Raw genomic sequence first — 16,219 nt, forward strand, 5'->3', positions numbered from 1 at the left:
CCTAGAACAGAAAGGTATTGGCGGGATAGAAGACATCAATGTAATGTAATGTAGTGTACATTAGTTACAATACAACTTCTTATATCTTGCAACTTTCAACATGGAATCAAATAAGCTTACAGCATGTTCAGTTACATTTGTGATATAGCGTTATTGATAAGTGTTGCCATATCATTTTAAGGATGGCAGTCTGGGATGAGGAAAAGTTTGGCCCCACATCCACATGGTATTATTGTACTTCAGTAACGTGTCTTCACGCTTACAGAAACATTTTGCACTGTAGTTGCCTCAGCCAGCACGCTCTCTCTCCCCACCCCCAAAATACACAACCAACACCATGACTCAACGAAAAGCAACGCCTGAAGCATGGCGCATGCGCGGAGCAGTCGGTAAGAATACACGCATGTGCAGAAGCATAGAGTGTTAAAGCCCGCGTGCTGCAACCCAGTTGGTGCTTTTCGAATCCGCGTCCGGAGGCACGCTGGGAAGATGGCGGTCGCCTTAGCGCGCTTATTGCGGCAGCGGCTCCGCTTTGCGCCCGGAGAGCTTCGAGCTCTTGCCACTACCCAAATTCCTTCCCCTCAGGGGCCTTATCCCAACGACGGTGAACGGGGTGCGGCTCGGGCGCTGCTAGCCGGTGGGAGCGCGCTGGGGGTGGCGGGGCTACTGCTGCTTTTGTATGGGGAGAGGCGGCGCCGGTCCCGAGGAACGGAGGAGGCTGGAGTTCCCGCTGCAACCTTCCAGCTGCTGCCTCGTCTCTGCGCCGCCGTGCCTGTGCCTCCGCCTCCGCCATCCCCTCCGGCTTCTGATGGTCCACGTCACCGCTACAACTTCATCGCAGATGTGGTGGAGCGCACGGCACCGGCGGTGGTGTACATAGAGATTTTGGGCAGGTGATTTAAAAAAAAAAAAAAAAAATCACCAGTAACTTAAACATAGCAGTTGAGTTACTTCTTGGTCATTTCTCATTTTGAACTTATCTAAAACATTAAAGTAGTATAGTATTTGATTCTAACCAATGAACTCGAAGCAGCTGGTCTTATAATGCACCAAGATAACGTTGCCGGAAATCCGGGACTGCCTTCTTCAAGTCTTCCTCCTAGAACTTGGTAGTTTGGCAGCTCAGACTTCATCTGTTTGTTTGTTTTTTAAATACTCAAGGTGTCTTGCCAAATTGGTGCGGATTCCTACCCTAATGAGTTTTGGATTTATTCTTTTGGATATTTTCCATCCCTCTTCACAACCAAGGACTTAAAATCTGTATGTGCATTATACCCTGTATGCTACTGTCCAATTGGTAGATCAAGTGCTAGTTTATTATATTTTTGTCAAACTGCAAGAATCGGTAGTGACATTTTCTAGTATAGTATCTGCCCTTATGAATTCATCATGTTTCATTTGCCACTCCCCTCTGCTCTCATAATTTAACCAGCTTCACCTAGCCTTATTATGTCATAGATGACAGAGCTATCAAAAGAATCAGGAAGACATACCTCAAAATTCTGTTCCTATTAATTTAAAATACAACAAAATGATATTTCTAAAATAACAGAAAATGTTACTTCTAAAAAAATATACTCATGTACCAGATGGTGCTGAAAAGTTCTCAGCCCACCCAAGAAGGGAATGACATCAATGATCAATCAATGATCTGAAACAATATAAAAACATATAATTTTGTTTCTGCAAATTGGCATTTAATGAAATAACTCTTCAGCTACAGTGGCAAAATAACACTCGGTATTTAGGAAATTGGTTGGTTGGGCTGAGAACTTTTCAGCAACCCTTTCATATATGATGAGTGTGCTCAGTATAATTAAATCATCCAATTATACTGGACAGACTTTTTTTATACTTCACTCCACAACAGTTTTGCAAATGGAATAGTCCAAATGTTCTTTGGTCAAGATGCTTTCTCATACTGAATGCGTATTATGTGTGTGGTCAGCTGTTCAGTGATGTTGCACCAAAAATCAAGTGTCCAAAACTTAAAACAACATCCAAAAAGTGCTCTAAAATATCTTCAGAATTCACTGACTTTCCTCGGTGCAGGTTCATGTTTCACTTCAAGCTTCCTCAGGAAGGAGTTCAATATATAAAAATGTCTGGCCAAAAACTAGGGTTGGGAGGCAGCTTGAAGCAAAGCATAGACCTGTGTTGCAGGTAATTGATAGATTCTTGCATAATTTTGGAGCAGTTTTAGGATGCCATTTGAAGTTATGGACACTTGCCCCCCCTCTTCTATGAAACCGCACTAGCGGTTTTTAGCACAGAAAGCCGCACTGAATGAATGGCCCGCGCTGCTCCCGATGCTCATTGAGTTCCTATGAGTGTCAGGAGCAACGCTAAAAACCACTAGCACGGTTTCGTAGAAGAGGGGTGGCACATAATTAGACAGCTGACTTCAACACATAAAACAATTATTCAATATGAGAGAACATTTTGACTGACAAACATTTGGACTATTTAACTAGCAAAACTTGTGCAGTGATGTATACAGATATCAGCTGTTCATTGTAATTGGATGATTTCATTTTACTGAGCACACTGCAATTGTTATTTTAGAACTGTTCATTTTTTGTATTACAAATGGCTAAGCATCACATGTTTCAGATGCCTCCTACAAGTAGGATCCTTTTTATTTTAATGTTCTTTGGGGCAAAATGCCTGAACAGCTATTACCTTGGAGAGCTGTTGTCCTTGGAATATTTTTTAAAAGTGTCTTTGCTCTTGCTTAGTGTCTGTGGTCAGTAGTTGATTTCACCCTTTTTTCCCCTAATAGGAAACTAGACAGAATACAATCTCTAACTTGCACAATTTTAGAATGTTTGCTTCTGTACCAGGCAGGGAAACTCAGCATCTTGGAATCTTTAAAAACAAGATGTGCCCAGCTATGAACTGACTGATGTAGCAATTCTCTAAATTTCAAATTTAATTTATTTTTCTTATAATTCTACATATAGGATACCTTAAGAGGTTATGAGCATGATACACACATCCTTTATTTTAGCTTTCTGTTTGCATTGTTGGGATAAGCCCGTCATTTGTCCCTCTTCTCCCCAGACATCCATTTTCTCGGCGTGAGGTTCCCATTTCCAACGGCTCGGGATTCGTAGTCTCTCAAGACGGACTGATTGTGACTAACGCCCATGTGGTGGCCAACAGAACGCGTGTGCGGGTGAAGCTGTCTAATGGGGATACCTTTGATGCTGTGGTGAAAGATGTGGATCCAGTCATGGACATTGCCACCATTAAAATCAACCCCAAGGTAGTGAGCACAAGTCTGTTTTTGTCATGTTATGGTGCCACAGCATTTTTTTCCAAAGTATAGCACCAGAGAAGCAACAAGAGGTTATCTGTGCTTCTTAAGATTACAGAAATGATGGTAAAAATAGTTTACAACACACAACAAACAGATCCAACAAAGTCTTCAGTACAGTAAGCAAGAGCAAAAAACAAGAAAAAACTGCAGATCAAAATGTACAAGATGCAGGCTATGTTTATTTGTACCAAATATTAATGCAGTTATTGATATCACCTTACTACAAAAAAAAGGGACCCAACACGGTCCGTGTTTCGGAGAACACACCTTCTTCAGGGGTCCTAATAAATATGTATGAAAATTTTGAGTCCAAATAGTACATAATGTGTGCAAACAATGTGATTTAAAAAAAACTCACAGAATATAGGTAAATAGAAATATAATATATATATATCATATAAATTATGATATATAGATTAAAAAATCAGAAGTGAATTTGAGTGATCTGAAAGTACAGGGCAATAGGAAGGGAGAAAAAGGAGGATGATATGTGAGACTATGAAAGTGCTGATGTGCTAATATCTATTTGAGTGTCCATAAAGTGCTACATGCGAAAAGTGAAGCATTTGGGTAAGTGAAGCAAGCATAAAAGAACCTACCATGGTTGTTAAGGTTTAAGATAAACCACAATGAGAATGGTATAAAACTAAAATAAAAAAAATCAAAAAGGACATTCATAATGAGTCATATAAGAAAATGTCATAAAATTGAATAAAATGTGTATACTAATAATGCATCTTTATTTAAACGAAGGTTTTCATTAAAAGTTCAAGTTAAAAAGAGTTAATATTTGGAAAGCCCATGTTAGAAACTTTCTGTTAAAAAGGGGAAGGGAGAATTCATTTAATGAAAGCTACCAAATTATCCATAAGACTATTTTAAACCTGTATTTTATATAATGAGATGCATGAAAAGATGTTAACAAATATATAGCAAGGTATGTCTAAGCAAGGAGAAAATAGTTTGACATATGCTTTTAAAGAAAACAGAAGAGCATGAATTGGCATAAAGTTTTTTTTAGATCTTTGTAAATTTTTTTTTTTTTAAATTTGGTTTGTCTGATACTGTAGGTTTAGTGCAGTGCACTGCCTTGTGGAAGAATCTGGGTTTGAATTAAGGGTTTGTTTGTTTTTTCCTACTCACTGTCTTGATTAGTACTAGGAATGTAAGAAGGCCAGGTTGAATGGTGACACAGAAGTTGCATTTAGGGCCCAATGATTACAGTACTCCAAAAGAAATCCTGCTTCTTGGTTTCCAGGTAAAGTCTGTGGTTCAAGTGACCTGAGCTGAAGGGAATGTAAATAGAGTAAATGGGCCATTTGGCCTTTATCTGCCATCGTGTTTCTATGTTTTAAATGCTTCAAGTATTTTCAAATAGAAGCTCCCCTGGAAGCGAAAGGAAGTTAAGTTCTGTATACAAGTTAATGTAGTTTCTTAAATGTGTGCCAAAAAGGCTTTGTTCACTGGTCTTCCCCACTAGTTATGGCAGTGGTTGAGTAGGTCACTATGTTCTCGCGGCATGATTAACTCTACCTGCTCCTTTTTGTTTTGTGTCTGTCAACATAATGCAGGGATTGACAAAGTTTCTTACGATCTTGGTATCAGATTTATAACAACTGGAATTTTTATTCATTTATGCATATTTATAAATTGTGCAATATGTAATGTGCTCAAAATGATGCATAGCAAGTTATTTAACACAGTAGTAGGAAAGGAGCAGACAGGAGACAACTGTTCTCCCTTCACCCACCTACCTACAGTGTACTATCTGGCAGTGGAGAGAGGTTTTAGGTTGTAGCTAGTGGGGCAATGGGAGAGAAGCCAAATTCGCCTCTCTCTATGCCTATCTTCCCCCAGCAGCTACAGTATTAACCCCTCCCCTCTTGGCAAACACAGCTATTCTTCACCTACTCAGCCACCCCAGCAGCAGCCTAGGCTCATATTTCTATCCACAGCTGTATCGTATCCTCTGAATCTTTCCTCTACCCCCGCCCAAAAAACAAACAAACCCCAACAACCAGTAGATTATCTCATTTCCCATTCCTCCTAAAAAAAACAACAACCCAGTTCTTAAACTTAATCCCCACCAGAACAACAATGCTGCTTCTGTGGTTTCTGTAACTCCAGGTAATTTCAATGAGTGCTGCCTTTCAAGAGTGGATTACCACCCCCCTCCCCCAAAAAAAAATATATATTTTTTTGTCTTTCTACCTTGCCCCAGAACATCCCTTCCCCCCCCCCCCAAAAGCTCTCTTATGCCTCATTTGGCGCACAGATGGTGTTCTCTTTATCCCAGCATTCACACCGATCTGTTACCCCATGTACCCTCCTGTGACATACAGACCTACCTTCCCAAATTGTACAATAGGTATGTCATTCTGGACAAGTGGGTTGTGAGTCCAAACACACACACTAAGCAAAAGGAATCAATTACAGTTCTGAACAACTCCTTCCCAAGTGGAGTGCACTTCCCCCTTCTACACACTTGGTGTGTGTATCCTTCTCTGTTTACAATTATTTTCTGGTTTTTAATCAAAAGTTGGAGATTTTCAGTACTTCAGAGTTCCCAACAATCCTGGGATAACTCTGAGGTGAAAAGCAGACTTGGGGTCTGTAGCTGGCAGGCCAGTCCCTCTGTTGTACCTGTCTAGCCGGGCTGCTTAATATTTAGGGAGCTTGAGGACCGTTCCCCCACGAAGCTGGCTGGTCCCCTGATTTTCAGGTGCTTGAGCGCAGGCTGATTGGTACCTGAAGTGGCCCTTTTGGGAGGACTTTTAGGGTGCTTGGCTGAGTGTCGTCTCACCCCCCCTCCCCCCCCTCCCCCCCCATACACACACACACCTTTCACTGGTGTGGTTTGGAGGGGCTAAGGGTCCTGCCTGGTTTCGATTTCATCATTATACATTAAATTTTTTTCTGGAAACTGGACTTCTGTTGAGGCAGTATCACAGCAACCAGCTCTCTTTTCTGAGCTAAAACATTGCCTTTTGGTGGTGTTATCCTATCCTTACCCCTGTGATCAACAGCTGCTTTTATCCCACCCTTTTCCAATATTGTGCAACCATGGAATGTTCAGTATTTTTTCTCTAGCCCAAGCAGGTGGTGAACTTACCATAAAGCTCCTCTTTGGTGCTTATCACAGAGCTCCTGAACCAGTGGGTAACTTGTCAGTAGAGCAGGGATTTCCTCAGGGAGGTTTGGGTGTTTTTTTTTTTTCTCTTTTCAGTATGTTGAAAGCTTATCTGGAGCCAGGGTGACACTTGGTGGTACTGAGTAATGTTAAAGAGTTGAAGAGGCTAAGACTGGGATGGGAGGGATTGGAAATATTTAAATATATAGGTATGTTTGATTCATGAGAGATGCTTTATAAACTCTTTATTCAAAGTATGCATGATGAGCACTATACACAAAAATTTGGAAAATGAAACAAATAAGAAAGATAAAGGCTTTCATACTTGTGTTAGACTGCTTGTACTGTTACTTGGGGAGGGGGAGGAAAGCAGATATTACTCCTGGTGGAATTCTGCACAGAAAAAATTTGCAAATTTTGCAAGCTTATTTGTCAAAATTTCAACAATATTTTTGCTAAAATATCCAGAATATCGGTACATTCTAGTATTTTCATTAAATTATACCACTCTGTTTCTCATCCCATGCTCTCTCTGTACCTTCCCTGCCAACACACTCTCTCCCTCTTCATACTTAACTTGTAAGGGGTGATTGTGTGACTGGGGATAAACTGGTAGAAACACAAGGCAGCCTATTCTCTCCAACCTTTCACCAGTCATGCAGCCAGCACTCTCCCAACTAGTCTTCAGCCAATAAGAGACAGCCCTGCCCCCCTTCAATCATACAATCTTCCTTCTTTCTCTATGTAACAATTCAATTTGTCTTAATTTAAATAGCCAGCCAAGCTCCCCTCCCTCACCTTTCACAGACACACAGATAGCCAGTGTGTTCCTTTGCTCTCTCACAGTCCAATTACCTCCCCCCCCCCAAAAAAAAAAAAAGACAGTTCCCAGCCAGCTGCCAGAATTGTAAAAGCCCCAGGACCAGTTCATAGTTTGCCTCTGACTTTCATTGTGATTTGTAAGATAAGTCACATTATCATTGTCCCAAGTACAGTATAACCTTATAAGCTCCTGCCTCAAGCAGCTTACATTCTAATTATCAATGTTGTACAGAGGAGCATATGTCTAGAAAGTATTAGTTTATAAATAGTTGTTCCTATGGACTGGCTTAGGTTTGGAGAGCAAAATAGTATGCTTTTCTGAAACAATGTATATAAATGTTTTTTAATATTTCTACTTTGCAGTTGCTTTCATTTTTCGAAAGAGAAATGTGGTGGTTCCCTTTTTGAAAATTAATAATATAAGGCACTGTTTGTTACAAACATAGATTATTCAAAAGTGCCTCTCCCCTCCACCCTGGGTAAAGTTTATTAGTAAAAGTTATTAATAAAAGTATGCACATATCTTTCTTATATTAACCGTTCTTTTACTTGTTTTTCCCTCTCCACAGTATTCTCTGCCTACGTTACCTCTTGGCAAATCCTCAGAGGTTCGGCAAGGGGAGTTTGTGGTGGCTGTGGGCAGCCCCTTCGCACTGCAGAACACAATCACGTCAGGAATTGTCAGCTCTGTGCAGAGAGGGAGCAAGGAGCTTGGTCTCGACAACTCCAATATGGAGTACATCCAGACAGATGCAGCCATTGATGTAAGCATCCCCACATGTGTTGTGCTACAGGAGGTCCTTTTGGACCTTATGTAGCTTTTGATAATGGGGGAGAGGGCAATGTGGGGATTTGAACAGGGTTTGGACTTAACATCTCACATAAGAGAGAATGCCCTTCCTGTGCTTAGCCCTAGTCGATATTTTTACATTTTTTTCTCCTCTTTTGTTGTCTGTTGTTATATCCTTTCCTTAGTGTTTTCTGCCAGTTTCAGAGCTACTGTATGCCTAAGAGAGAAGTCCAAAAAGTGCCTATTATAACCTTATTAGAGAATGACACGGGGAAAAATTCTGTCCCCGTCACTGCCCCGTCCCCGGTCCACCATCCTCTTCACTGCCCCGTCCCTGTCCTTTGCTCTCTATCCCCCCACCCCCAGCACCCTTCACGCAGTCCAGCAGTTGCCTCCTGCTGGCCAGCCATGCATTTCCCTCCCTCCCTCCATTTCCCTTACCTTCTCTTATGGCAAAACTGGCAATTTGTATAAGGCTATGCGCTGTATTACAGCCGGAGCCTTGAAGTCGCGTTGGGTTGCCTGCTAGAAAAGTCTCCTCCGATGTAACCGTAAACAGGAAATTGCATCAGAGAAGACTTTTCCAGCAGGCAACGCGACGCGGCTTCAAGGCTCCGGCTGTAATACAGTGAGCCTTATACAAATCGCCAGTTTCGCCATAAGAGAAGGTAAGGGGGAGGGAGGGAGGGAGATGCATGGCTGGCTGGCCAGCGGGAGAGAGGGGACTGCCAGACCGCACGCTCGTTCACTGTGCGTGCTAACCATTTACCGCACCATAGGGGTGAATGGCCTTGTCACCGATCTCGCGGTGACCTCTCTTTTTTTTTTTGTCACATTTTGGGTGGGTTTCCCGTGGCTAGACATGGGTAACAACCACTGTGTCATTCTGTAAACCTTATTTTATAAAAGCTACATAGGCATCTGTTTCTTTATAAAGTAGGCTTCAGAGCAGATAAGTATACGTGTCCCCTCTATGCATGTAATCGCATAATTATAAAATATGTAGGTACATTGTAACTGCGGTTCTACTCAGATAGTGAGATAATTAAAGGCATTTTCTGCATGTGCAATGACTTTTACATGTGGAAAAACCATTAGCCCATATAGAATTACTCCCATAATGGATAATGTTATGAGTGCATGTAAATATCCTCACAAATGCCAGTATTCCAAGTACACACTATTCTAAAAGTGATGGCATGTAATATGTAGGTGGGTTTAAACATAGGTGGAATTTGAGCAAAGCACAGGCAAGATGCACATTTGTGTGTAGATTATATACTACCTTCTGTGAGTGCAGCTCTATTAAGAGGCACTTAGATGGCGCATAAGAGCCTGTCCTATAAAAGAAATTAGGTGCCTATTTATACCTATTTAATTCTAGCATAACAGAGTATGTATATGTAGTTAAGTGCAGGTTCTTGCACAGCCTTAAAGTTGATGCAAATGCTTGCATCCAAATGATGATGATAACCTAAGGTATTCTATAAGATTATGCATATAAGTGTGAGTCCTCCCCATGCTTCATCCTGATCATCCAGGTGTACATCCATCTGTTAAATGCTCTTGCATCTGTCAAATAGCTCTTGATCAGTTGTTTTTTGTGTGTTGTTTTTTTACATTTAGGTACATAACTGTAGCAGTATTCTAATCATTTATGCCTGTATTTGGCACATAAATGTTGGTGTCCACTTTATAGAATTGCCTTCTCTATACCTATCTCGTGCATTTTCTGCCTTTGGTGGCTATGCTTCTCTTGCCGCTCCTTATTTGAGATGAAGTCTTGGCTTCTCATATAGGTAGTCAGTTTGCTGTATTACAATTCATTGTTAATGTGCCAGGTGTCATCATTTAATCTTAAATAAGGGGGTTAAATTGTGTTTGGGAATCTAATTTGGTTTATTCACTTTTTGTCATCTTGCAAGACAAGGTATTAAAGTACTTTGCAATCTTGGAATTGCCTTTTCTAAGTTGGAGAATTGGAGGGGTGAAATTTACGGACTAATGCATGTCTTTCTCTTTTCAGTTTGGCAATTCAGGAGGACCCCTTGTGAATCTGGTAGGCATTTCTTTTCTGTATTTGATTTTAAGCTGAATTGTTCATAAATTTGTGAAGATCGGAAACTTCTGGGAGAGGGTAGAGCTTGGAAGATGGTCTGTGCTGTATTTGCCTTTACTTAGTATCTTTAGTTGGTGCTGGCTGAGGTGGGAAAGGGGATATGAACTGAAGTCCTGATTTTTAAGAACAATTGTTTGTGTTCAACTTCTGTGAGTCTTAATTCTTGTTTTCAGGCTGTCCTGCAGGTGGCATTACAACATCGGTGGAAGAAAGGGCAGCATCTCTTAGAGTGGGAGCCCTTTATTGAACTTAAATATTCCTGGGGGAATTCTGTGCAGAACTCTTGAAAATTTTGCACTCTTTTTAAAATTCTGTATAGTTAATTTGTAATGTTCCTTAGCATTCCTCCAGACCAGTTCAGCACAGTGGTTTATGCACTTCTGTCAGCAAATGAAGAAACACTCACCTCAAAGTGAACTTATAAGTGCCCTGTGCAGTCCACTGTCGGCTTGTATTTCTTAGGCTTAAGGCCTGTTTTTTCAGTGGTGATTTTAAACAGACTTTCTTAGTTTATTCTAGATTGGATTGACATAGAAATATGTTTCCTTAGCAAAGCAGCAGATGAATCCAGAGACCAATGGGATAGCTCACTTCTACCAGCAGGTGGAGATAGAGAAACTGATTAACAGGTGTACTTATTTGCTGGCACTCCTCCTGTCTCATCAGTATTCTCTATCTCCAAGCAGGTGGAAGTCGCTATTCAACTAGCTCCTGGATTCTGGCTGTGGCTGGAACTTTATTACCTCCTGTTGAGATTTTCTCTTCAGTGAGACTGCCATTCTGTTTCTCCTGTTGAGTTTTTTCTCTTCAGTGAGACAGGGGTGTCCGGCTAATCGGTGCCGGCTTTAGAGGTTACACTTGGGCCCCCCCTTGTCCCTGCCTCACCCTCCCTCCAATGATAGAGGGTCTGCCCTGGTCCCTATTTTTCTTCTTTCCCATTTAAAAAAAAAAAAAAAAAAATGGGGCCTACACAGCTGACTTTTTTGCCCTGCTCGTGCTGGGCAGCAGGTGTTGCCGGCATCTACCGGCACTATCCAGTAGATTGTGAGTATGTGTTTTATTCTACTGGTCTCTGAGCTTTGTGGTTGTGTGAGAGCTGTGGGTTTTTGACTATGGCAGTTTTGTTTTGTGGTGGAATATGTTTTGGTATGAGCTTGCTTCAGTGAGGTAGGTGGCCTCTGTATTCCTGCGCATAACTAAGGAGCGCTTCTTTTTCTTACCCTAGCGCTTGTGCTGTGGGGTTGGTAGTTTCTGGGACATTGTTTCTTGATACTGCCACGACCCGTGGGTAAATGTAACTGTGTGGCTCTCGATATGGCCGCGAATTGTGAGGGCGGCTCCGGGTGTGTTATACATTATCTGAACTGGAGCTGAATCGTTCTATAGCGCGGGTGGTGCGAGCTTGTGCTCCCCTACTGTTGGGAGCCATGCGCCTTTTCCCCTTTCCTCCCCGAGGTGTGTTTTGCATTTTTTATATGCTTCGGTTATGGGCTCCGAGCCGGTGTGAGCGGCAATGTTCTAAGAGCCGGCCTATTTTGGCGCGAAACAGTCCGAGTTTGGGTCGCCAGCACTGCAATACTCGGGGAGTTATTCTGGGCGGCTGCCTTTCTCAGCGCGGGCCTCGCCGTCTGCTTTGCGGAGCGGTGTGCTGCGGTTTTGGCTATGAGCTCCCGGTCTGTTTTGTACAGCGCTGTTGGGGGAGCCAGCCGGTTTTGATTCTGGCAGGAAAGTGCCCGCGCTTGGGCCCCCAGCGCCGCGAGGTTCATTGACTCATGTCCTACAGCTAACTTAAGCGTGTACCGCGGCTTATTTTTGTTTGAAATCAGCTGTGCCCCGTATTGCAGTGCTCCATTTGCTGTGGTGTTGTCCACATGCTTCTCTTAACAAGAAAAAAAAAAAAAAAAAAAAGAGGTTGTTATTGGGGGCTGTCCATTTATATACCTAGGCACTTCCACATTAAGTTTCTGCCCTGAGTTTGGCTGCCTACGCTTGGTTTTGCTGCCTTATGGGTTAGCGAACAGCAAGGTGGAGTAGGTGTCAAGGGCGTGCCAGTGTATCATTCGTGTGGTTCATTTCTTCACTTGGGGTTCCGATAACGTGCGGCGATGTTGGAGGTTTCCTTAGGCCTTCTGCCTGGGTGCTGCGTCCGCCTGCTTGGGCTCTTGACTTGTTTCTGCGGGGTAGTTGCAGGAATTCCGAGTGGAGGGTCTCTCTTGAGGCCTGATGGTTCTTTTCTTCTTGCTGTGGGCCAGCTTGTCTGTGAAAACCTAGTGGCGCAAGGGTTGTGTGCTGGGTTAGTAACAAGGAGCTGAGGTTCAAGCCCCAGCTAAGGAGTAGAGCTGATATGGCTCCAAAAGAAGAGGCGAAGGTTCAAGTCTATTTAAAAAAAAAAAAAAAAAAGCTAGACGGCCTTCCGCTCTAGAAGCATGGTCTAGTGGCGGCTGATCCCTAAGGGCAAGATCCTCTGCTTGCGAGGTCGTAGGGTAGCTGGCACTGTATGCCCAATGAATTCTCCCCTTCCGCTCTCTTTTGGAGTGGAAACCTGGTCTGTTTTCGGCCAGGTACAGCTCGTTTCTCTGGAGAGGCGTATGCTGCTTCTGGATTACGCCTGGTGCGCCTTGTCTTTCCTTTGCTTGCGTAAAGCTCAGGCAGGTTGCTGAATGTCCTCATGCTCCCCTTCACATCGCAAGACGGTGTTCTTTTTCCTGGTTGACAGTTTTCTCATGAAGGAGTAGTCGCTTTACTGTCATGTCAGGGAGCTGTGAACTTTTTTCAGGATGCTTGCACCTTTGCATCCTCCTCTCGTTTCCAGAGTCTCTCTGTTTTGCGTTTCTCTTTGAAGTGTGGCTGGTCCTCGGGACAGTTCTTGTAGTTCTTAGGGTACCACTTATTAGTGGGTGGCCAAGATGGGGGCTTTGGGCAGGCTGGATTCCATTCGGCTGCATTAGTTTCTCAGGGTTACCCATTTCTGCAGTCAACCTGGGAAGATATTTACATTTTCTCTATGGACTCTGAGTCTGCACTAGGTTGGCCTGCCTCTCTCGGAGCAGCGCTTTCGGTTTGGGGCACATTCCATTTCACCTACCCAAGGGTTCGGTGGCACTGCCAGGCGATTTGTCTGATTTATGCTTGACTGCCTGCTTGATTCGGACGACTTCCAGTCGGGTCTTTTGACTGACACGAAGCGGGTGGTTTCTTTTCCTCAATTCTTTACATGCGCATCTTCATATTTGCAGTGCTCTTTTTTCCTATACTAGTTATAGGTATATCGGGTTGAGGCGGTTATTCTTATAGGAGAGACTTGTAATTCTTTCCAGAGCCTTGAGTGTGGAGTCTCGATCTCAGATTGGCGTTCTTCGATTACCATGGCTAAGAGTATGGGATTCTGTTCAGGTTCTAGCATCCATATTGCTGACCCCTCTGGGAACCTCGGCTTGCTTTCCCTTCTAACGCTCAGCAGCCGCTTTTATTCCAGTGGTTCTCGGTATCTCTGGGCTCCTATTAGTTGCTAGGCTTCTCCTGCATAGCTTTGTATGATTTAGGGGCTCAGAAAGATTGTCTTTCCAGGGCATGCCTCGGTCTTTTCTGGACTAGCTTATGACCACCGACTATTCCGGACTGTCGGGTTGGGGGGCTCGGTGGCTTCCATCCTCAGCTTCAGGAGTCTGGTCTTCAGAGGCGACTAAGTTCTGGTTCCTTCTTCTACTCTTGAGCATGGTCAGGCTTCCTTTCTGGAGCTTCAGACCATTCTTCCGGAATGCCGCTGAGGGCCCTTTCAGTCAGTATTATGATGGGGGTGTTTCTCTGCAGCTTGGGCAGTAGGTGATGTACTCAGTTGCCAGGTACAGTGGTTGTTCTACTTCGATGGGTGGACCCTCATCTTTCTATTCGGTTGACCGATCATTTTTCAGGTCAGGAAAAGAGTTTGGTTAGTCTTTCTCTCTGCGAAATCTGAGCATAGCTCATTTATTGGATGTTACTGTGTACAGCACTGCGTACGCTCTAGAAGTGTAGACGTTAGTTATAGTGATATCTTCTACATCCTGGTTATTGGGAATTTTGGCTCAGGTGTTCCACTTTTCTTGTGGTGGAAATAAGATCTCCTGGAACTTGACCTCATGGCCTCGTCTCACAATTCCATGCTTCCTAGCTTCTTAGGCGGGCACAGGAAGTGGGAGTTAAAGGGGGTAACAGTGTGGCTTCTTTCTTACAGCCATACCACCCTGAATGTGCCCGATCCCGTCTGATCTCAGAAGCCAACCAGGATAGGGCCTGTTTAGTACCTGGATGGGTGACCACCTGGGAATACCAGGTGCTGTAGGCTTGAAAAAAAAAAAAAAAAAATCCTCTGGTTTCTCTTTTTCACTGTTTTCCCCTGGCTGATGATAGCTTGGATTTGCCATCTCAAGCTCGCTTTAGGGGCACAGTATTGGTACAATCTCTGGCTTGGCTGCGCTATGTGGATCTGTTGAGCCTTTCGACAGCCGGACTAAGAAGTTTCCTTTTATCTCCGACTTTGCTCTCCTTGATTGAGATCAACATGGATATTCATACTACTTTGGTATTACGACCTAGCTTTTGAGCAGTCTTGACTGGCATGTGACGGTAATGCGAAGCAGGTTGTTTCTTCTCTTATCCAGGCGCTACAGACGTCTTCTCCTGTGGCTTCTGCTTCCTTTTGGAGGTGTTTCCTTTCTTGAATACTTCTCAACAGTTGCACCCTTCCTGAGTTCCTTTTTAGCACAGGTATATTGCCGATGGCATAGCGTTCAATTCCCTTCAGCTTCAATTACCATTCTTGGCTTGTTACAGGAACTAGGTATATGGCCCTTCGCTGACTTCTCAGCTTCCTGTAGTTCAGTTCCTAAAGAGAAGGCGGTATATTCATGCACCTCTTAGAAAGCCCGGTTTGGTGTAATTCATTCACGTACTTCTTCTAAGTTACCGATGGCTTCATTTTAGCCTTGTCCTTTGGGGCTCTAAAGAGCTGTGCGGTTGTCCATGGGATTCCTTGTGGTCATGGCTTCAGCTTTGCAGTTGCGATGTTGCAGGCCTTGTTCAACGGGGATTCCTATTCCTTATTTCCGTCATATGGGGTGTCAGTTCGGATGGTACCACTATTTCTTTCTAGGGGGTGTCATCCTTTCTTTTACATCATGCTCACTTTTCCTTCCTTCTTCCTGGAAGGAGATAGTGGAAGCAGTACTTTTATTCACTGCATTTTTTGAAACGTATGTAGCGTTCTCCGCGAGATCGGTTTCTAACAACTGTTAGTGGTTTATATCTCCTTTTTGGGATTCTTCAAGGAACGCCTCAGGCGTATGGCGGCATCCGATGCCTACCTCGCTCAATGGTCCAGGAGGACATTCTTTATACTTGCCTGCTGGCAGGGGAGCGGGTGGCGATTGAACTTCATGACCATTCCGCTGGAGCGATGGCTGCTTCTTGGGCTCGGCCCAGAGGGGTTTTGCCTTGGAGGAGATTTGTCTCACGGCTAACTGGTCTTCCGAGAGTACCTTCTCTCCGCGTCTCTGCATGGATGTGCGGGCACATGCGATAGGGTTTTTTTGATGCTTCGGTCGTTGCGAAGGCGGCGTTTGCTTCCCACCCAAATTAAGGATTGCTTTGCTACATCCCATTGGTCTCTGGATTCATCTGCTGCTTTGCTAAGGAAGGTAAAATTATGTTCTTACCTGTTAATTTTCTTTCCTTTAGAAGCAGCAGATGAATCCAGAGCCCCACCCTTTCTGGTATCTGGTTGTCAGTTTTTCGTGTACGGCTTTTAGTGATTGGGTGTTGTTCATGATTGTATTCTGTATCGTTGCTGTTCGCGAGGTGTTCTGGGAAAGAAGTTTTTTACATGCTATACCTACTGATGGTTAAATGTGCTTGGGCAAGGAGCTATACTGATGAGACAGGAGGAGTGCCAGCAAATAAGTACACCTGTTAATCAGTTTCTCTATCTCCACCTGCTGGTAGAAGTGAGCTATCCCATTGGTCTCTGGATTCATCTGCTGCTTCTAAAGGAAAGAAAAT

At 43.5% G+C, this 16,219-nt stretch overlaps 1 protein-coding gene and 1 non-coding gene across 4 annotated transcripts in view; both read left to right on the forward strand.

The window, feature by feature from the left end:
* The first annotated feature begins 420 nt into the window (after positions 1–420).
* Positions 421–16,219, forward strand: part of HTRA2 (HtrA serine peptidase 2) — a 65,496-nt gene continuing 49,697 nt past the window's right edge. For all 3 annotated transcript variants that reach the window (XR_004540380.1, XR_004540378.1, XM_033955308.1), the window contains exons 1-4: positions 421–893; positions 3,064–3,268; positions 7,844–8,038; positions 10,091–10,123. Coding sequence is in view for 1 of the 3 variants with exons in the window: in XM_033955308.1 (XP_033811199.1) it covers positions 490–893; positions 3,064–3,268; positions 7,844–8,038; positions 10,091–10,123 (837 nt within the window). In the remaining 2 variants the exon portion in view is untranslated. The remainder of the gene's footprint in view (positions 894–3,063; positions 3,269–7,843; positions 8,039–10,090; positions 10,124–16,219) is intronic.
* Positions 14,389–14,507, forward strand: LOC117352733. Its single transcript, XR_004537801.1, has one exon. It is a non-coding gene; the product is annotated as a 5S ribosomal RNA (ribosomal RNA).

This window comes from Geotrypetes seraphini, chromosome 1, assembly GCF_902459505.1.
Source record: "Geotrypetes seraphini chromosome 1, aGeoSer1.1, whole genome shotgun sequence".
Lineage (NCBI taxonomy): Eukaryota > Metazoa > Chordata > Amphibia > Gymnophiona > Dermophiidae > Geotrypetes > Geotrypetes seraphini.